Source organism: Equus caballus, chromosome 2 (genome assembly GCF_041296265.1).
Source record: "Equus caballus isolate H_3958 breed thoroughbred chromosome 2, TB-T2T, whole genome shotgun sequence".
Lineage (NCBI taxonomy): Eukaryota > Metazoa > Chordata > Mammalia > Perissodactyla > Equidae > Equus > Equus caballus.
Genome location: NC_091685.1, coordinates 29,419,448 through 29,441,136, shown reverse-complemented (window position 1 = coordinate 29,441,136; position 21,689 = coordinate 29,419,448). Strand labels below are relative to the sequence as shown.

At 46.8% G+C, this 21,689-nt stretch overlaps 1 protein-coding gene and 1 long non-coding RNA gene across 27 annotated transcripts in view; one reads left to right on the top strand and one right to left on the bottom strand.

Moving 5' to 3' along the window:
* Positions 1–15,552, bottom strand: part of PAFAH2 (platelet activating factor acetylhydrolase 2) — a 39,838-nt gene extending 24,286 nt beyond the window's left edge. For 4 of the 24 annotated variants that reach the window (XR_011432468.1, XM_070250972.1, XM_014737396.3 and 1 more), the window contains exons 1-9: positions 15,244–15,523; positions 14,696–14,883; positions 10,190–10,405; positions 8,825–8,965; positions 7,712–7,865; positions 6,876–6,972; positions 2,902–2,970; positions 2,374–2,515; positions 1,288–1,401 (exon numbers count right to left, since the gene is read on the bottom strand). Coding sequence is in view for 17 of the 24 variants with exons in the window: in XM_070250972.1 (XP_070107073.1) it covers positions 1,288–1,401; positions 2,374–2,515; positions 2,902–2,970; positions 6,876–6,972; positions 7,712–7,865; positions 8,825–8,914 (666 nt within the window). In the remaining 7 variants the exon portion in view is untranslated. Of the gene's footprint in view, positions 1–1,287; positions 1,402–2,373; positions 2,516–2,901; positions 2,971–6,875; positions 6,973–7,711; positions 7,866–8,824; positions 8,966–10,165; positions 10,406–14,695; positions 15,105–15,243 lie in introns of all 24 variants that reach the window. The other 20 variants (XR_011432466.1, XM_070250965.1, XM_001504113.5 and 17 more) reach the window with 9 other exon arrangements.
* On the top strand, positions 14,785–21,689 carry LOC111772404 (uncharacterized). Of its 3 annotated transcripts, XR_011432481.1 has the most exons (4): positions 14,785–14,909; positions 15,819–15,938; positions 19,698–19,824; positions 21,338–21,689. It is a non-coding gene; the product is annotated as an uncharacterized lncRNA (long non-coding RNA). The 3 variants fall into 3 exon arrangements; XR_011432480.1 differs by lacking the exon at positions 21,338–21,689 and having other exon boundaries at positions 19,698–20,494; XR_011432482.1 differs by lacking the exons at positions 19,698–19,824; positions 21,338–21,689 and adding an exon at positions 17,813–19,249.

Genomic DNA, 21,689 nt, shown 5'->3' with positions numbered 1-21,689 from the left:
AGAGGAACTCTTATCTTAGAAAGCACTCATAAAGCAGTAATTGCTATATTATATATATACCATTTTCATTCACACAATGGAAGATCACATGGCTACTAAAAATCATGCCATAGAAAAATATTAAATGGCATAAAAAGACATTCATATTGTTTTGCTAAGTGAAGAAAAAGGCCACAAAACAGCTTATATTAAATGGTTACACTATTGCTTTAAAAAATACATACTTTTTTTCTTTCTTTCTTTTTTTTTTTTTGGTGAGGAAGTTAGGCCCTGAGCTAACATCTGGTGCCAATCTTCCTCTACTTTGTATGTGGGACACTGCCACAGCATGGCTTGATGAGCAATATGCAGGTCTGCACCTGGGATCCAAACCCATGAACCCCAGGCCACCAAAGCAGAGCATGCAAACTTAACCACTATGCCACTGGGCTGGCCCCTAAAAATACATTCATTTATGTTATGCATTTTAAAGAACTAGAAGACTAAACATCAAAATGTAAAAAAAAAATTCTTTGCTTCTTTTTTTTCATGCTTTTGTGTGATTTCTTGGTTCTCTGAATAGAGCTACTTTTGAAATCAGGGGGAAAAAATTGGTGGTGGAGGCGGGAGGAATGTACCTTTATAGGCACCAAATTCCATAGCCAGGATGGTTTCTATCCTCCTGGGAGGGTTCCTGGGAGTCCCTCAAAGGAAGGGTTTAGGCTGCAGTAGACACAGGTTGTCTGCTGCCCGCTAGCCCTTCCTTTCGGGCAGGGACCATCTCTCCCTTATCCATGTGGCCCTGTGGGGCCGTCAGTCCTGTGCCAGGTTCCCCTGACCCAGAAGTGATTGTATAACCCAGGGTGGCCAATCAGAATATCCCATCCCTGGGGCACAGTGATCGGCCCTGAAGGGGCATGTGACCCAAGCAGGGCCACAGCCTTCCCAGATTAGTGAAAGCTAACAGAAATTCCTTTCCTTTTAAATCTGGAGCTGAGCTGAAACGCAGGCTTGGACTGCCAGCCACCACCTTTCTTGCTTACTGGAGAGAGTCTGGTGAGCATGAAGCCCACATACACAGGGCGGACCTGAGCCAGGAGAAGGGAGAGAGGGCCCGAGCTTTGGTGACAATGTTTGAGACCCTGGATCTAGAAACGCTGGCCTAAAGCCAGGCTGCCTTTGGCCTTCCTAGTTATTCAAGCCAATCAATTCTCTTGGTTTAAGCTAGTGAGTTAGGTTTCTGTCATTTGTAACCAAGAAAGTCCCGATGAATATATGCGCTCCAGGTCACTCCAATTGCTGCCATACCTTCAAGGTCATCAGATCCAACCCACCAGGCAAGATGTTGAGGACGGTCTGCCCAGCAGTGACTTCTTGCAGGATCCTCAACACCTGTGTACACTCGCTTACCCTCTGATGCACCTGCAACAGAGACCGTCCCAGTAGGAGCCGGAACACTGCAGTAAGAATCCCATCCCCCTACAGAGCCAGGGAAGAACACAGGGATAGTGTGCCCACCCCATCTCAGCAGGCACTGTGGACCCCATGTTCTGAGAAAGGCTCAGCACCCTTGCCATGGCTCACACAGGCATCACCTAACAGTACAATGGAGTCAGGCCCACCGTTCGGACTGTACCTACCTACCCATGGGGTTGTCAGGAGGACCAAACAAGACACTGTATAGGAAGCGTTTTGAAAACAATTAGAAATAAGAGTGTTCGTATTATCAACCCAGTCCTGGATTCTACTTGCCCATTTATAGCACACATCTATTATTTTTATCTGCCATCACTTACCCGCCCCCACTTCTCCTGTTAACCCTGACTTTCGAGGATTACTTCTCACCCCCTAAAAATCTAACAATCTATTTCTGATGGGAACTTCCCATTTGGGTACTTCTCCCCAGCCTAGGAATCTCTCTCTGGGATTCTTCATGTTGCAGCTTGGGGCAGGTGTCAGGGGAACAACCCCAAAACAGCCCTGTTCTCTCAGACAGTGAGGTCAAACTTATGCAAGCTCAGACAGTCAAGAGCTGGGGTCCTAACCTCATAAGGTAAGTTGGTTCGCAGATGAGACCACCCAGCAGAAGAGACAGAGATGGGAATGAAAAACAAGTCCTGATGCCACCTGAGTCTGGTTCCAGGGGTCCCACCCTCCCTAGAGTCTGCTTAGATAAGCGTCATCAATTTTCCTTTTTGCCTAACAAGTTTAAGTTGGTTTCTGTCACTTGCAATTGTAAGAGTTTTGATTAATACCCCATTTCTCCGATGTGGCAAGCTCAGACCCACTGTGAGGGAGATTTCAAGACAGCAGGTTAGTTAAAACTCTTCTTATTGAGTGCATAGAGGGAGGGCAGGTTTATGAACTCTTCCTCCCCAACCGGCACAGGCCTACCTGGCAATTCCGAACATGGAATTCCTTCTCCCCTTCCTCAATTTGACGGTAGGGGATCCATTCCTTCTCCAGCACCTCATCAGTGGGCTGGTTCTCCTCTGGGATCTGCTTGCAGAAACAGGTGGTCGCAGCTGACCCATCCCTGAAATACACGTGCCACCAGAGAGAAACCAGAAGACACTCTTGAGCTCCTTTCTCCCCTTTACCAAATCCTCCTTTTCATCCAAGACACTTTGGATCATCTTTTGGCTAGTAGGGAAAAAGATGTGAGGGCACGCATAGGAGAGCAGAAAAAACAGGGTCTTCGGAGACTGACCTGGGTTTGAATCCCAACTCAGCTGTGTAACATTCAGCAATTTATTTCACATCTTGAAATCTTGGTTTCCTCACCTTTAAAATGGGTATAAGACCCGCCTTGCATGATGGTTGTGAGGACTGGAAACAATACATAGATAGGGGACTAGCCTACACCCTAGCCCGCTGCAGGCACCCAACCCATGACAGTTCATTATGACTGTCACCCCTCACCTGTGCTCTAGTACAGCAACCACAAAGCCACGGGAGGCCAGCTCCATGCAGAAGGCTGAATACAGCGTCCTAGAGATTCAGGAGGGAACAGAGAGAAGTAATCAAAAGAATGGTTCACCCTTAGCCCTCATTCCAACCATGCACTGCTAACGGCCGTCTCAGAAGATGGAATGGAGGAAGTTTCATTTGCAGCAGCCCTTCCCACGCCGCTCCTCCAGCCAGGATACCTTCTCTCACCAAGGCTCCAAGCATCCTCCTCCGGGAAGCACGTGCAAATCGAACCAGGGTATCTTCCCACCCCATGCAAACACCCGCTCATCTCCTCCACCCCCTACCTCCATAGTTGGGCTACTTCAATTGCATTTTTATCGTCTATATATTGCATATCTCCCAAGTCAGTTGGTAAGCTCCTTGAGGACAGGGATTCTGGCTATTTCTTTAAATATGCAAATATGTATCTGTGATTTAGCATGTGGATTTTTTGGTGTGTCCTCAACTTTCCAGAAAAAAAAGGAATATGGCAGACACTGCTAATTGTCTATTCCAAATATGCATTTTTCCCTTCCTCCTTAATAACAGAATCTGATTTTCAGCTGAAGACACTGTCATGCCAACAAAATATGACATTTCCCAGCCTCCCATGCAGCCAGGTTTGCCTGTGTGATTAAGTTCTAGCCCAGAAACAGAAATGTAATGCTGCCCTCATAAGTAATTTAAAATTTTCTAGTAGACATATCTTAAAAAGTCAAATGGAACAGGTAGAATAAATTTTAACAATATATTTTATTTAACCCAATATAGCCAAAACATTACCATTTCAACATATAATCAAAACTTAAAAATTAATGAAATGCTTTCTTTTTTTTTACATGAAGTCTTTGAAAACTAGTGTGTATTTTATACTTATAGCACATCTCAGTTTGGACCAGTCATATTTCAGATGTTCACAAGCCACAAGTGGCTAGAAGCTATTACAATGGACAGACCAGCTCTAGTCAACGGGACGTAAGCAGTTGTGTTACACAGAACTTTCAGGAGAGTTCTCACTTCCTCTTGCCTGGAATGTGGATGTAATGGCTGGAGCTAAAGTAACCACCTTGGATCATTAGATATCCTTAGAAATGGAAGCCACACGTGGCAGAGCAAGATTAGAAAAGAAGTCTAGTTCTCTGATAACTTTGTGGAACTACCATATCAGCTCTGTCTACCTCCAGCTTTCTTTTATCTGAGCAAGAAACAAATTTTTATTACTTAGGTCACTATCGTTTGGGGGTTTTCTGTTAAGTACAACTTACGTGGATCCTAACTGATTCAGGAAGACCAGTTTCTTAAGCTTCTTTTCACCTTCTCTCACTTCTCTGGGGGAGGCTGTGAACTGAACTTAAAGAACCAGAAAGATTTCTGATCCCTATCACTGTGCAACCTTGGCCAAGCCTGTATTTCAGAGCCTGTTTGCAGTCACCCCCAGCCCCTGCCACCTACCTCACAGGACTAGGTGGGAACCCAAGGAGACCACGGCACACGGCAAATGGTTAGGCAGTATTTAATGCACATACCCCTCCCTAAGACGGGAAGCCATGGGTCTGTGACCCATGGGAAGGATTTCAGATCCCAAATCAACCACAGATGCAACGAGAGGAAACCATGTCCCTCTCCCCCCGACCCTTGTTCCTGGAATTTCACTCCGGTTAATGAAGAGTATTTATAACTGGCTCACCCAGGTCTATTGAGCCGTGAAGTCTCAACACGGATTCTTAGACCAAAAAAGACCAGTCTCCAAAGTCATGTGCTCACCTGCGCTTTATATAAAATATGTGAGCTTAGGATGTTTCTTAGCTTCTTTTCCCCAGTAGACTACAATCTTCCTGAAGGCAGGGACTCTATCCTATACCCAACACAGGCCCTGGCACATAGCAGATACTAAATATACTGAATAAGAAAGCAACACTGAAAACCACCTGCTTGGCTCTCTAGCCCCATGACCACATTTACCCTCCACTTCCTGCCATGGGCTATAGTTATATGAGTCCATATTCCGGCTCCTCTAGTGGATGCAAATTCCTTGATTTGTTTATCTCTGTACGTCCCACTTTCTTCTCATGCTAAGGGGCTGGCACAGAGCAGGTGCTCAACAGACATTTGCTGAATGAGTGAGAACCGAGCAAAACAAAGCCCCTGTATTCACTCAATAAACATTTATTGGGAAACTACCACTTTCCAGGTACTGTCCTAGGCACTGGGAGAGACAGAAGACAAACACGGTCTCTGCCTTCAGGGAGCTTAGACTTTAGTCAGAAAGACAGATATTAAAGAATAATCACACAAATAATTCGTTACAATGATGTTAAGTACTGAGAAGTACACAGTGTCTTATGAAAGCACATTCATGGAAAACCTGACATAACACACAGGTCAGGATGGGTGTCCTAAGGAAGTGACATCCAAACTAAGACCCTGAAGGGAATCTGGAATTAGCCAGACAAAAGACAGAGAGGGAAAAGAGGAAGAGAAGAGCAGAACAACAAATATTCTGGGCAAAGGGAACAGCCACAAAGCACAGCAGAGATGACAACCCTGAGGCAGAAAATGACAGTGCCTTTCTGGAAGTGAAAGAAGGTCAGTTTGTCTGGAGAGCTTGAGTGGGGCAAGTAGCAAGACACGAGGCTGGGAACTTTATCTTGGACCTGCATCCAGGTAAGACCATGACAAGAGCTGAATTAAGTTCAAAGGGCTATTAAAAAGATTTAAGGGGCTGGCCCCGTGGCCAAGTGGTTGGGTCTGTGCGCTCTGCTTCTGCAGCTGGGGGTTTTGCCGGTTTGGGTCTTGGCTGTGGACACGGCACTGCTTGTCAGACTATGCTGGGGTGGCAACCCATATGTTGCAGCTAGAAGGACCCACAACTGAAAATACACAACTATGTACTGGGGGGCTTTGGGAGAAAAAGGAAAAATAAAATCTTAAAAAAAAAAAAGATTTAAGTTGGGAAGTGACATTCATTCAAGAAACATTTACTGCACACCTACTACATGCCGAGCACGGTTCTAGGTGCTGGAACGACAAGATGACATTTGGGTTTAAAATAGATCTCCCTGGCTACAGTGTGGACCATGATTTGGGGGGTGGGGAGGCAAAAACAGATGCATTCAGATATGTCACACTCTGGGACATAAACTAGACTTACACGTTGATGAATGAACATATAGAGAAAACATTCACAAGCTTAGATAGGAACATACGTACCACGGTTATTAAGCTATCTCACACACCAAGGTGTAGAAATCAGAATTCATGGGAAGGATCCTGAATGGATATGACTTATAACACAGGCCAGCATTTCCTGAAGTCTAGTAGAAGAATCTTACAGCTCACCACCCCACATTCCTCTGTGTAGAGAAATGGACGGGAGACCTGGCATGCTTGTACACCTACTAGGTGCCAGACTAAATGAATCCTCACAACCACCATGTAGGAGCGGCATCCCCATTCGACAGACGATGAAAGCTAGGCTCAGCGAGTTCTACCACTGTCCCAGCCCACCCCGAGCACAGGCGGAGTGGCCGCGGTGCACAGGGGAGGCGGCGAGCTCCCCGAGCGCAAGGGGCAGGTAGTCTAACTCATTCACTGCTGCGCCAGCACCACAGCAGACTGTCCCTCAATATACGCTGGATTAATGACTCTCTGACTATAAAGCTCAAGCTCCTTCTTGTACTTCTGGGCTACAAATGTATATTTACATAAATGCTGGAACATGTGAGCAAAGGGTGTGAAGCCTGCTGAAAGGCTCCACCAGGTGAAGGGGCTTGGGAGAGGCCTTCGAGAGAAGACGGACCCAGAGCTCTGGAATGAAGCAAGTGGTAGATAAGACAGCTGGCAGATGGAAAGGTCTGTCTCTCTATCCTTCGAGAATAAGTTGAGACCCAGTAGCCATCACCAGACAAGGAATATGACAAGGTCTGGGGGAGAGAAGCTCTTACCTGAAGCCTCCCAGGCCATGGGAGAAGATGATCAAGGGGTATCCAGAGTCCTTGGTCTTTAAGGGGCCATTCCAGCTAACAGGCAGGCGACAAGATCCTAGCAGAGACATGGGCTATAGAATCTCTGGCTGCCCCAGAGCTATAATCCCACTGGGTCTCTTCTCTCAGAGAACCCCTTTTCCCCCGAGCAGCCCAAGGCAATCAATCACCTATTCTTTCCCCCTTTCTTCCCTAGGGAGCATGAACACAATAGGAAGATAAATCCAGAGGGGAAGTACTGAAGAACTGTGGGGTGAATCCCTGAAACGCCAAGGCAATGGGAAGAATTCCTTTGGGGGAAGGGGATGATTCAGTGTGATCCTACCCAGAAGAAGGGAGAGCTGGAGGGGGAACTGATTGCAGGAGACAGTATGCTCCTTGGTAGTTTTCTTTAATCTACACTATAGCTGGCACAGAGTGGAATTAACACATGCTGAACAAATGCGTACTAGCCACCATTTCTGAAACACATTCCATGTCCCAAGCACTGCACTAGAGACTTTAATACATCCCACATGACAATCCTGCAAAGGCAGATACTCAGACAAGTTAACTTGCCCAAGCCCCACAGTTAGTAAATGATAAAGTCTAGATTTGAATCCAGGACAGTCTAACTCTGTAACCAAAGCTCTTATGTATGTCATTCTCTCCCAACTCCCCACACCACACTGGCTGATGGATGCCTCACGCAGAAGAGCTGGACAATGAAAGCTATAAGGTACTGTGTCTACCTGGGGACCTCCTAGGAACATAACCAAGAAGCTGGGAAAGCACCTGGGGGTGAGGCCAGCCCTTACCCACAGCCAGGTTGAACAGCAATCCTCCCCAGCGCTTATTGAACTGCAGGTAATCGGCCAGGCCAGTGCAGTATTCATAGCGGGGAATCCACAGGGGCTGCTCCGTGGGCACCTCTGCCTCTTGGCAGGGGTAGAAGAGTCGGAAGAAGCTCCCCTGTAGGAAAGAAGAAAGCAGCTGCTCAGAGCAAGGAGCCCAAGCACGGCTAGATTTCCCAGCAGACATACTCAGCAGGTGTTTGGGGCACCAGCAAAGCAGGGCACCAAAACGGGAAACAAGCTTCCGTGCATATACCTGAATTTTGCATTCAGAAAATCCAGAAAGAAGCAATTTTATTTTTAGCCTACATGGAAGGCTTATGCTATTTCAAATAGCTGACTGTAATTTGAATTACAGCTGGGGGACAGTAAAATATTTTCAGTGCTTAGTACATTGAAAGATTTAAATCTGGCCCTGAGCCCAGCCCTGGAGGAGCCTCTCATGCTGAATGGGGTGGCACTGGTGGGTCACCCAGGCTAGACCTCCAGGCTGGCCCTTGGGAACAGCAGGACATTCATTTCACATGGGAGTAGGTGTGAGGTTACCAGGAAGCATGCGCCTCTCACACAGGAGGGGGGAGTCGAAGGGCTAGCAGAGAAGGACCTATGAAAGTCCAGAGGGAAAGTCCAGAACCAAAGCAGGAGGGGAAAACAGGCGAAGGCAGGAAAGGAGAAAAAGGAGACTGCTTTCCTATCCAGGTCAGGGAGTCAAAGGCCAATGACACACGGTCCACTGCTCTTCCTCTCATACACTCAGGTTAGGATGAGATCAAAAACCTTTCCAGTACAAGCATCTGCTCTCAAGACAGGTGAGAGGATCTGAGAGCTTCCTTTGAAGCTAGAACCCCGCTTTCCTCCTGGCTGAAAAAGAACACTTCATTTCTATTGAGATGTTTCTAATTTGAAAGAGGAAGAAAAAGGTCAGCGAGGACAGACCCGGGGGCTGTATAACCAAATCTAGACCAGCTCTAACTCAGTTTCCCCCCACCCAGAATTGCGCCATCAGGTGGCTATCGATAAGTCACCGTGCAAGCAGAAGCAGCAGAGAAATGCAGAGATGGAGCTGGAGACACTTACCTGGAGACCCTGACCCTCCATTACATCCCCGCAGCCTACGAGGTGGGGTCCTGCGACAGATGGAAAGCCCATGGACTGGCCGACCCCCATCTCATTACCAGTTAAAAGGAGCAACGACTTGGGCAGTGCTGAACTTGATGCCTGGAGGGTGGAACACAGAATAGCCACTTGCTGGTTTCCTGTTGCTTATACATGTTATCTGCTACCCGTCCACCCTCCTTATCACCCCAACTTCACTGCCCGTGACTCAATCTTCCACGTGATTTTCTTTGCTATGGTGACTTTGCCAAGGTCCTAGGGGCTGCTATTTTTGTTGTTGGGGGTGGTGGTGAGGAGATGGTTGTGAAGAGCAGAGAGAGCTTCCAAAAGCTCCTCAAAACCCATTACCAAGTGTTTTCTCAGCACCTACTAGTGGCCAGCACGGCTGTAACTGCTGCAGAGAATACAGCACAGACCTTGTCCTCAGGAGGCTGCGAATGACAGTAACTACTAAGATCTCTTATTTACTCAGAGTCAGCACTGAATTAAGCTTGTTACATACGTTACATCATTTCATTCTCTCAACAACTCTCTGAGGAAGGTACTTTTAAGACCTTGTTTTACAGGAGAGGAAGCTAAGGCACAGAGAGGCTAGGTAACTTCCCTAAGTCACACTGCCTACAGGAGGCAAAGCCAGGTCTGTCTACTGCAGAGCTGAGCTCCTAACCCTTACTGATCCTGTTCATGGGGAGACTCAGTTATGTACATACAAAATCACTGACCTGACCTATGGACTATGAAGGTGGCACTTGTGCTGGGCCTTGAAATAGGAAGACTAAGAGGCAGGGGAGAAAAAGGAAAGCATTTCTAGAAAGGACAAAATATAAGAGCAAAAAAGGGCAGAGATAGGGAAGAGTATGATGGTGGCAGCAGATCAAACAGGAGCCTTCAACACGGCAGGTGTGCACACGCCTGACTCGATAACCTTCCCGTAACTTGGCAGCTTCCTAAATTGGGGCTAATAACATTGCGCTCTCTCTTCAATCTCATCACCACCAGCACCATCATCATCACACGTACTCCTGCCAGCAACTATACTAAGCGCTTTACATATATTATTTAACTGAAGCCTTACATCAATCCTCTGCGATATGTATTGCTATCTCATCTAATAGATGAGGAAACTGACGCTTGACAAAGTTAGGTAATTTACCCAAAAACATACAGCTAGCAGAGGCAGAATCTGATCACGGGCAATGTGGCTGTAACAGTGGAGAATGTGGTCAAACTTCTCCATACCCATTCTATCCTGCCCTCCCACACAGTGCCTTGTGGTTTGGATGGGGCTGACCACTCCCTAACCTCTAGAGATGGACCTTAGTTGACCTGAGCCAGTCAGCCCTCGGTATCTCCTGGTCAGTATGTGGATGAAGAGTTGGCACATTGACATAAGTTGGTCCAATCAGAGTAAAGTCCAGGACTCTGGTTTGATGGTTGAGCATGGAAACGTTCTTTCTGGTTTTGAACTAGAGTGATGTGCAGATATGAAGCCTTGAACTGCTGCAGCCACTTGAACTGTTGCAGCCACGGAGGATGGCAGAGCTGAAAGAATTACAGAGAAATTTTGAGTCATATTTGTGAAGTCATTAAGAATCTCTGGATTAGACTACATCTGAAACCTGAAATCTAGAAACTCCTAGACTTTCTAGTTACATGAGTCAATAAATCCCCTTTTTTGTTTAAATCAACCGAGTTTAGATGTCTATTGCTGGAACTCAAAGCATCTAAGCTGACACACAGAGTCCTGGGCCTATATTTTTAATCATTACATTTTCTGCTTTCTTTAAGACGCTCTGGGATGGATCAGAGAATTCACGTTAAAGCATGTCTGGGCAAGAAAAGACCTTAGAGATCATTTCTGTTAATCCTCCCCAGAATCATCTCCCCAGGCTGACCCTCTACCCAGCACACACATGTGCTTTACAGAGGAAGAAATCAAGGTCCTAAGAGGTTACGTGAGCTGCTCAAGGTCACCAGCAGAACTATTATTACACATAGATTTCCCAATTGCCAACTTCCAATGGAAAACCCCAAACAACCAATAATCCTAACATCATTCTCTTTAACTGTGGAAGATAATAAATGATTTTCTTTCTACTACAGACTTCTTCATTTTGTTTCTCCGAAGCAAATTTTAAAATAAACCAGTTCTTTTAAAAAAGAAGCTAAGTTCCTGATACAGTCAGAAGACAGTTTAGCCAGAGTGAAGTTGAACGTGTGTTGCTTGGCCCCAGACCCTGACCTTTTCCCCTTGCTGTTGAGGGCATACACGCGGAAGACCTACGGGGGGGGCACAAGGCACATGTCACCCACATGACAGTGAAGCAGCAGCAAGTTCTAACTGCCATCAAAGAGGGTCAGATAAAATACCACAGGGGCACTGAGAAGAAAGAGAGTTCCGTTAGCTTGAGAGTGGAGGCAGGGGAAGCTGGGGAAAGTTGACTTTCAAGCAGAAGAAAGTGCATGAGCAAAGGCACAGAGGTAAGAAGGCACATGTGACAAACAGCAAGTAGTCAGCAACGGACAAAGGTGGGAGAAGGAAGTCATGACCAGATTTGGAGGGAAGCTCTTCCTCAAGTGCTCAGCTAAGGAGTTGGAATCAACTCTGGAAATGAGGTCAAAGATATGAGAGATATGAAGCCCGAAAGACCCAAGTTTGAGCCCCAGCTCCTTTGCTGCCGGGCTTTCTCACCTTGGGCACGTTATCTGATCTCTCTAAGCCTAATTCCCCATCTGTACGATGAGAATCCTATCCATCCTCACAGGGTTGCTATGGAGATAAAATGAAATCACCCACTTAAAGCACCTAGTGTAGTATCCAGGGAATATTTGTTGATTGAGTGAAAAGTAGAAACAATAACATTTGGCAACGGAGTGGATTTGGAGAGTCCAGGGAGAAGGAAGAGGCAAAGATGAGTCAGGTTTCAGAACCGGGTGACCAGAACGATAGCAGCTGCTTATGGGAAGAGAGTTTGGTCTTACGTCGCAGAGAGAACAGTGCTTGGGATAAGCATTAGGATGAGTGGACCTGAAAACAGCCAAACAGAAGGGGAGTAGAACTCTCTGGTAGTCCTGCAAAGTTTCTGGGAAGGTGACCAACTAAATTAAGTTTGGAAATAAATAAAAACTAAAGAAGAGAATTGGCCAGAGTGAGGCTAACATGAAAATGAATCTGGATTCCCTGGGCTTGCATCGACTGATGCCCAAGTAGAAAGGGGAGATGGGAAAAGCCAATCTGGCATGCAAATTTTGCCTAAGAAACATCCACACAAAGCATCCAGAGTCATTTCTAATAAACGCCATGGAATTTTCCAAGGCAATAAGCCCAGGTGTCTCTACCTTCTTTTTTTCATCTTATCTTAACAGCTCCTGGTGGTACCTATCCAAAAGCCTCTCCACCCATCCAAACCCGCCCCATTCATCGAGGCCCAGGCAAAGCTCCGGTCCTCTGTGAGGCTTTGCCAAGTCCATCCAACCTTCACTCCTCTCAACTCTAAGCACTGCCTGCATCCCTCACCTGGTAACCAATCATAGGCTGCCTTAGGACAGCTCTTGGATTGGTACGTATATATGTGCAAGCAAGAAATATTTACTGAGTGTACACGGTGTTCCAGTCCACCACTCTCACATTAAGGAAATAATGACTATGATTTCATTGGTTTAATCCCCGTGGCCACCTGAAGCAGGTTCCCGCCAGTCACTAGGCTTAATGTAGTGCCCTGCATAGAACTGGTCTCAATAACCAACTCATTCAGTGAATGCTGTTTAATTTTTTACACACTTATGCCTTATCTCTTCAGATATACTACAGAGGTAATGACTGTTTTATATTTCTTTGTAGGCCAAACCATCTATCCTCATGCTTTCCCTACACAGAAGGGACCAATAAATGCTCCTTTATTTGGCTTTGACTCAAACTCTCTCAATTGTTCAATCTCTGTCTTTTTGATCTAAAAATAAGACTCTATGATATAGTGGGAAACGAAAGACTATGGTCACAGTCTGAATTCCACCTCTGACACTTAATTGGCTGAGGGATCTTGAACAAGTTCCTTAAATTCTGTGCCTCTCATAATTCATCCACATGAGAGAAATAATAATAATCACTCATGAAATTGTTGATGAGGATTAAATGAAATAATGTATGTAAAGCACCTGATATATAAAAGGCACTATAACCATGGATGGTAGTTCTAATTTTTATTACAGCAGTCTCCCCTTATCCACAGGGGATATGTTCCAAGACCCCCAGTGGATGCCTGAAACCATATAGTACCGAACTCTATTTATAAATACTGTTTTTTCCTATACATACATACCTATGGTAAAGTTTAATTTATCAGTTAGACACAGCAAGAGATTAACAACAATAAATAATAATAAAACAGAACAGTTAATATGGGGCCGGCCCTGTGGCCAAGTGGTTAAGTTCACGTGCTCCACTTGGGCGGTCCCGGGTTTCGCCGGTTCGGATCCTGGGCGGGGACCTAGAATGGTTCATCACACCATGCTGAGGTGGCATCCCACATGCCACAACTAGAAGGACCTACAACTAGACCACACAACTATGCACTGGGCGGGGGGCTTTGGGGAAAAGAAGAAAAAGAAATAGAACAGTGATAAGAATATACTGTAATCAAAGTTACTGTAGATCTCAGCAACCTTACCATACAATCTTCTTCTTTCCTTAAGTCAAGAACTTTCACCTTTTCACTTAAAGGAAGCACTTTATGGCTTCTCTTTGGCATGTCCGAATTGCCAGCATCACTACTCTTGCACTCTGGGACCATTATTAAATAAAGTAAGCGTTACTTGAACACCAGCACTGCCACATCCCAACAGTGAGTCTGGTAACCCAGATGGCTAAGTGACTAAAGGGCGCCGCACAGAGTGTGGATCCGCTGGACAAAGGGATGATTCGCGTTCCGGGTTGGACAGAGCAGGACGGTGAGATACTTCATCACACTACTCAGAACAGCGTGCAATTTAAAACTTACGAACTGTTTATTTCTGGAATTTTCCATTTAATACTTTTGGACTGCAGATGACTGTGGGTAGCCGAAACCGGGGAAAGTGAAAACGCAGATAAGGGGAGACTACTGCATAACTAAGTACAGCACCTCTGTGAGCCTAAGTTCCTTCTATGTAAAATGGGGACGCTTCGTAAGTGAAACTTAAATAAGAAAATTGATATTGCCTAGGGCCTGATACATTCTAAGTGCTCATAAAATGTTTGGAATTAATTCACAATGCTATGTCCCTCTTTCATCATACCCAGCCAAGGTCTCTCTCATTTTTTCTGGATAAACACTTTGGCAAAATGGTTCTTTCCTCCCAGCCTTTTCGGGTCTGAGACACCCCTACCAAAACCGGAGTCTACTCAACAGGCCCAAAAGAGCCGAGAGGGAACGGATAAGGCTTACACTGCAGCTGTCCATCTCCTGCTGGGGCCCTGTTTCCAGGCAGCAGGGACCGCCCCTCTGCCAGCTGTGTGGACTTTTCATCACTGGCTATTTCAGGACAGAGTCCAAGATAAGCACTTCTCTGGGGCTTCCTTTCAGACAAAGCTCTCCGGAGACTTGAAGCTCATTAGTCTGACCTTTGGTCTCTGGAGAACATGAGGAAATATCCTACTCTGAGAGAATGGAAACACCAAGCGCCCAAGGGGCAGGCCTGAGCAACAAGACACAGAGCTAGAAAAGGAGGCAAAGTAAGAGAGTGCCAGAGCATTAATAATTATAATAACAGTAATCTCTCTCGCTCATGGAGGCTTTACAGTTTATAAAGCACTGTCACACATATTAGCTTATGGGCTCCACAACACATCCTCACCCTAAGACTGACAGAGTAACTGTCATCTCCATTTTGTAGATGAAGAGAGCGAGTCCCAGAGAGGTTGTATGATTCGTCCAAGGTCACACAGCCAGAGAGCTGCAGAGCTGGACTGAAGCCCAGGTCTGCTGATTTCGAGTCCTGGGCTCCTCCCCAGATTGAGAAGAAGAAATGGCGATTCTTCTTTACTAGCATGAAAAACAGGAAAGTGAAGGTAAGAGTGAAGCGTATAGAAGGTGTGGAGCATAACGACGCCCAGGTATCAGAGAGGTGATTCTGTGGGCTCAGGGTGGTGCTGTGGGGGCCGGGTCCTGAAACGAGTGCTCAGCGTGGGATTCCAGGGGCGCCGGGAACGAGGGCACGAGATGATAGTGGGAGGGTTCAGGGTGCGGGTGGATATTGGAGGTGTCTGAATAGGAAACAGAAAAAATGAAAGATTAATGTGGAGTTCCTGGGACTGAAACGAGGAGCCCCCAAACCGGGCTGGAATATGAGAAAGTCTGCAGACACCTCAGTTCAGAAGCGGAACGTTCTCCAACCAAACTTACCCAGTCAAGTTGACCTCTCAGAAGTAGCCCAGACGGACAACTGGACGGAAACGAGAAATTGTCCCGGAGTCCGTGGCCGTTCGGTAGTTGTAGTTTCCAGAACTCAGGACTGGCGCTTGAAAGTATTTCCCGCCTCTCTGTCCGGAACTATAACTCCCGACGTGCACCGCGTAAGATTCTGCATTACGACCCTAGGACTACAGTTCCCAGAGTTCTATGCAGCCTCTCGTCGTTGGGGGAAACCGCCCAAGTCCCAGGCTGCGGTGCCAGTCCTCCCTCTGGTGGTCGAGGAGCCGCTCCCACGATTACAAGGCTCCCGCGGAGGGTTACTTCTTGTAGTCCCGGTTGGTAACCTTCCGCCTCACCATCCCTCAAATAACTCCCAGGCGTGCCTAGAAATAGCCACAGCCTGGCTTTATTCTTAGAAAGGTGGGGAGGCGGTTGGAGCTTGATTTGTGTTCCCTCCGCTACCATTACTTTGCTTGCTGTGAGAATATGAGACTGATAATTCAAAATAAGGGCACATTGCCTACCAACCTGTACCTGTTGACACGTGATTTTCCATTGTCCTCCAGAGACTCACTGGCTGAGAACAGGGAGGAGCCTGAGAGATCACTGATCCTGCCTAAACCCGGACCAGCCTCTCCACGCATCCTCGCTTTACTGGCCCTATGCTGGTTCTTGAGGACACACTGGTAACAATATACTGTCCCTAGCCTCAAAAGAATTCACAATCTAGCGGAGGATTCCGCTATGAATCCTCCAAATGAATAATTACAACCCAGCGATATATGTTTTAATGGGGGAAATGGGATGGTGTCAGCAAAGCATCGCAGAGAGGTGTTAAAACTGAGAACTGAAGGACTAGGGCTTAGCCAGGAGTACAGGGAGCGTGGAGAATGTCTTGCACTCTGGCTGGAGCACAGTGTGCAAGGGATGGAATAGAGAGACACCTGAGGAGGGAGGCAGGGCCGCATCCTCAAACTCTTGTAAACTTCCATAACAAATTTGGATCATTCAGGCAGCTTCAAAACTTTCAGCGGCTTCCTGCTACCTACTGAATGAGGTCCCAACTTAGCTTGGCCTTCAAGGTCCTCACCAACCTGGCCCCTCACCTACTTTCTCAGAAGCGTTGCTCATGCTGTGCTGCAGTAGGGATCGCCTCTCTTCTGCCCTGCCCCCAGCTACATTTACCTCCTCACCCATCTCCCGATGTAACAGGTTCTCACTGTTACCACCACACTTTTACTCATGGGCTTCCCTCCACTTAGTACTCTGCCCTGCCTGGTGGCCTGTCTAATCCTGTTCTTCCTTTAAGATTCCTCTAGGCCCTCCCTCTCCATGCAGCTTCCCTGATCCTTCCAGTGCCAAGGGGCCTCAGCACACTCAGTTGCTGGGATATTTGTGTGCACTTCTCATTTGGGGGCTTACACCACCTTGTCCCATCTCCTAGGTGGGAGGTCTTAGCTCTCCAATAAACTGTGAGCTCTTTGAGGGCAGGCACTGAGCCCTACAGCTGATCCCTCCACGCAACCACCCCACATACCCTCAAATCACCAGCATCCAGAGTCTGGGCTTCAGACTACTTTAGGCTCAACTCTCCTCCTGACACACTGACGCCACCACCATCCATCCAGGAGCCGAGATAAAGTCATCTGGAGAGTGATGGCAGCGCTGCACTGTGGTAATTAAGCCCCAGATTTAATTAAAGCTGTAGTTGGTGGCAGTGGTGGCAGAACATAAAAAGCTTATGGCAGATCAGAGAGTGACTCTCTTTGGCTAATTAATCAGTGCTGTGCAGCTGGCCCAGAACACTCATGACTAACCAGAGTCCCTAGTCACGAAAGGGGCAACTGGGGGTGGTTTCTCTGTCTCCTACTCCTAGACCAGGCCACACTGGGGACATTTGCTGGCCAATGGCGTTTTAAACTTCCCAGGGACAGGGATGTCACAGGCTCTTTTACCTCCTTTGTCACCGTTAGGAAGACCTGCCTTGGCCCAAACTTTTCCCTGTTGCGAAATAAAATACTTGCATTCAATTGCATTTCCTCCCAATCTAGTCTTTTCTGGGATAAACAACACAAATGCTTTAAGTTTTCAGAAAGGGGTTGATTTTCCAGCCTTTTCATCATAGATCCCATCCTCCAACAGCCCACGGTTCCTTTCCAGTCCGCTACCATCCCACTCTGGCCTTTGCCTTGTTGCTAAGTTACCTTTGATTGGTATTTGAGTGACCAGTTTTGGATTTCCTGTTCTCCCCACTACCTGATGAAGTCGGTGGACAAAGCATTTTTAATCAAAGTGTAAGATGTATACCAAAAAGTGTGTAAAGTGCACTAATATTAAGTGTACCTATTAACTTTTTTTTTTTAACATTTGGTGTAACGATCACCTAGTTCAAAAGGTAGGACCTTTCCAATACCCCCAAAGTTTGCCTCGTGTCCCTTCTCTGTTTATAACCACTCATCCCCATGCCCTAGAGAGAACCACTATTTTTCTTTCTATGATCATCAACTCGTTTGGGGGGAACAAAATTTTCTAACTTTTGACAATGATATTTTATGCTCAGTGATCCATCAATGGATGACACCCGTGTCAAAGCCATTCCAGTCGAAGACCACCAGAAACACACCTGTAACTGAAGAAGTTGGATACTCGTTGTAGGGAGGGAAAATGCACATGATGGGGAACCTTGGAGGCATCTCAGAAAGAGGATGTCAGAAAGGACTTGTAGAATTTGGGCTTTTGTTAGATGATTTCACAGAGGGCTTAAGGAAGCAGGGCTTTGTTCTGGATCAGATGCTGTAAGAAGTCGGGGTAATTCTATGACTGGGGATCTTAATAAATTTTATCCAGAAGGAGGGAAGAACAGACAAAAGGTAAAGCTGTCATTAGTAAGAAGCAGTAGTCAGTATTAGACAAGATAGGGGGATGGTTGGGCCTTTTTGTGTTTTAGACAATGTCTGTGTTCAGACATGCTTACGAAGTGGTCCTGTTTGTATCTTGATCCATCATGGTCACAGAGTGGCCTTGTCTGATGTTGATGTTCTGTGAAATTATGTGCAGCCAGGAATACGAAGGCCCAGCTGTGAGTGCCAGGCCAGATCCTGGAGACCAGGGCCTGCTTTACTCTTCCTTACATACCAGTATGTGTTGATGTCTCTTCTGGGCTGGGTGCTGGGTGTTGGGTGTATGGAAATGCCTTGTCTTCGTGTCCTTGGGGACCTCATGGTTGGTGGGGAAAGTGGACAAGAAAACAAATACATACCGTTGGAAAGCACTATGATTAAGAGTCTGGGTTCTGGAGACAGGCTATGGACTTTAAACCCCAGATCTGCCACTTACTAACTGTGAGATCTTGGGCACTGCCTGTTCCCTAAGCCTTGGTATCCTCATCCGTAAATGGGGACAACAATGGTATCTGCATTATAGAGTTGATGCAAGGATTAAATGAGCTAACCCGTGGATCGCTGGTCACTTAAATGGCTTGGATTTGATAGAGGACAGAGGTGGATCCAGGTTTTGTGAGGCTCGAAGCTTATAATTTGGGGGGACAATTTGGAGGGGCCTTCTTTAAGAAAAAGAATTTTAACTCACTTTTTCAAAATTTGCAAAACATCTGACAGTGTGAACACATTGCTAGGTCCCCTCCCAGGGCCTCAGAAGGGACTCTGAAGTTTAAACTTCATTAGCTTCTTCATAATTCTGACTCTGAGAAAGAGCAAAATTATGCAATAGCTTTATTCTCTTCAAATCATTGCCTTCAGACAAGCTCTCCCAAAATACCCTTGCCCTTAGCTGAAACCTGCTCGAATACTCTTAGCTCTTTCTTGTATCATAGCCTGCAAGTTAGTGGGCAATGGACTAGTGATGGAGGAATTGGCTTGGGTCCTGATCTGAATACGGCTGCACCTACTGTTTTGAGCATTGGGACCCAGAGCTGGAGTCTGGATGAATCCTCTTTTAACATCTTGTTAAAAAACAGAATATATGCTTAATAAAGGTCAAGAACAGGACTGATCTTCTCTTATTGTTACCATAATAATACTTCCCTTCAAAAAATATTTATTGAGTACCTAGTGTGTCCCAGGCACTGTGCTCATTGCTGGAGCTCAAACAGTGAGTAGAGAGATTAATTCCCTGTCCACACAGTGCTGTCATTCTAGTGAGGAGAGACGGATGATAGACTAACATGTAACCAAGATGACTTCATGTTATGTTAAACGCTCCAGAGGAAATAGACAGGATGCTTTGGTGAAGAATGAAAGGAGTGAGCTACTCTCAATAGGACAATCAGGGAAGGCTTCTCTGAGGAGGTGGCATCTGAGCTGAGTCCAATATACCTACCATTTCTCGATTATCTACTATGTGTCAGACATGTCGTTAGGTACTTTCAAATTCTTCACTTCTTTTAGTCCTCCTGGGAAGTATGTCTTATTCTTTCTATTTTTCAGATGAGAAAACGGGCTTGGAGAGGTAATAGCAGGTGGCGTTGGTACGTGCCTCATTTCCCCAGTCCCTGCTCCGAGCTGCCTTGCCAGCGTGGTGGTTTCCAGCACACTGAGAGCCCCTCCACTCAAGGTCTTGCTTCTTCTGCTTCCTTGCCTGAGGGCTTTCCCTGGCATCCATGAGCCAGGAAGGAGGGGGAGGGTGTTACCTAGCCCAAGGGCAACCTTCATCCATCGAGAGACTTGATGCCTCCCCATCCCAAGATAGGATGACTTGAGGTGCATTTCATACTGTCCCTCCGAGGGCCCCAGGGGAACCGACACCAGTTGCTCATGGCTGTAACCGCACATTAATGCTTTCTCCCTTCCGTCTCACTTTCTCCATGCCCTCACCTCTGCTTCTTGAAATCACCTGCCAAGCGGACTACCAGCCCCCGAGCCTCAGAGTCTGCTTTTGGGTGAATGTAAGCTAAGACAGAGCTTAAGTTACTGACCCAAGGCTACCAAATCAAGCGGCAGAACTGGAATTTGCATTCCACAGTCCTAACCACTACATCACAGGACAAGGAGCCTGAAGATGGAGCCCAAGCCCTTTGGCTCAGCTCAAGGCCCTTCCCATCCTGACCCCAGCTAATCTTTCCTGCCTCATCTCCAAGCTCCTCATTCTCAGCCATCCCTTGCTTCAGGCACAACAAACTCTTGGGGAATGTAATGTTCTCTAATCCTGCCATGCCCTGTCACCCTCCATTCCTTTGTAACTGCTGTCTCCTCTGCTGAAACATGTGTTGAATCCATTGTGGTCCATTCACTGTCCACCTTCACTCCATCCCTGCCACCCTCCACCTGGTGGACTCCAGCCACCAGTGTCTAGCACTGGTAAGAATCATGTTTGTGCCAAGTACTTGGCATACTCCATCTTGTTCAGTTGGTACAATAACTCTGGGATGTCAGTAGTGCCATTCCTAGTTTGCAGGTCAGGAAACCAAGGTTCACAGAGGCCAGGTGACTTGCCCAAGGTCTTAGAGTTAATGACTGGCAAAGCCAGGATGGAAACCCAGATCCACCTGTTCTGCTACCATACCTTGATGCCTGGCTGGAGGGAAAGGGGAGGAATTGAGGTCTCTGAGGCTGCTCTGACGTTCCCAGGCCTGACAGCTGGGGAGATGTCCTCCAAGGCAGTCGCCAGAGCCACAGCTCAGATGAGAGGGGACCATGGAGTCCAGAGAAAGGAGGCCAATCTGAGGGGGCTGTCTGCAAAGGGAGAGGCCAGGCATCCTACCCACTCCCACCTAGAGGGGAAAACTGGTGAGGGCATTACCTTTCCTACTTTCTGGCTCCGTCCATAGTTTCAGGAGTTCAGTTGGCCTTGGCTACATCCTGCTTCCCAGAATCTCCCATCAAAAATGATTTTTGGAGGCTACACTAGTTCAGGGACACCCAGAGGGTGAGGAAGGCCTGAATTACTGGCCCCTAGCCTTGTTATCCTCAAGCTCATCAAATGCCTAGTAAAGGCTTGCCAGCCTGCAGAACATGAGCTGGCCTGGTGGGTACCAGTTTCTCAGCAGGTTTCTCAGAAAATGGGGGTGGGGTGGGGGCAGAACCATTACCAACAATACTGTGTCGGTCCCCACTTCACATCCTTCTAGGACTGCTTTCAGCCTCCACAACAAAGGGTGCAGTCCTTGCTGGAAGCCCAGAAGCCCTCAAGACCTGGATCAACTTCCTTCAGCCAGTCAGATTCACTCCTCCTTCTCCTGCAAAGTACTGGCTCGTCCCTAGACATGCACACACTCGGCCACCTCCATCCATTTGTCGGTGCTGTTTTCATTTGCCTGTGCAGCATTTTTCCCATTGGCTTCCTGTCCAGTTTTTCAAACCCAGCAGGGATGTCACTTTCTCTGGGAAATCCTTCCTGGCTGAATCCCCCTGTGCTCTTTGGTGCTTCCCTAACTCTCATTGATATCCCCATGGCAGCATACATGACAATGCAGTGAAGTG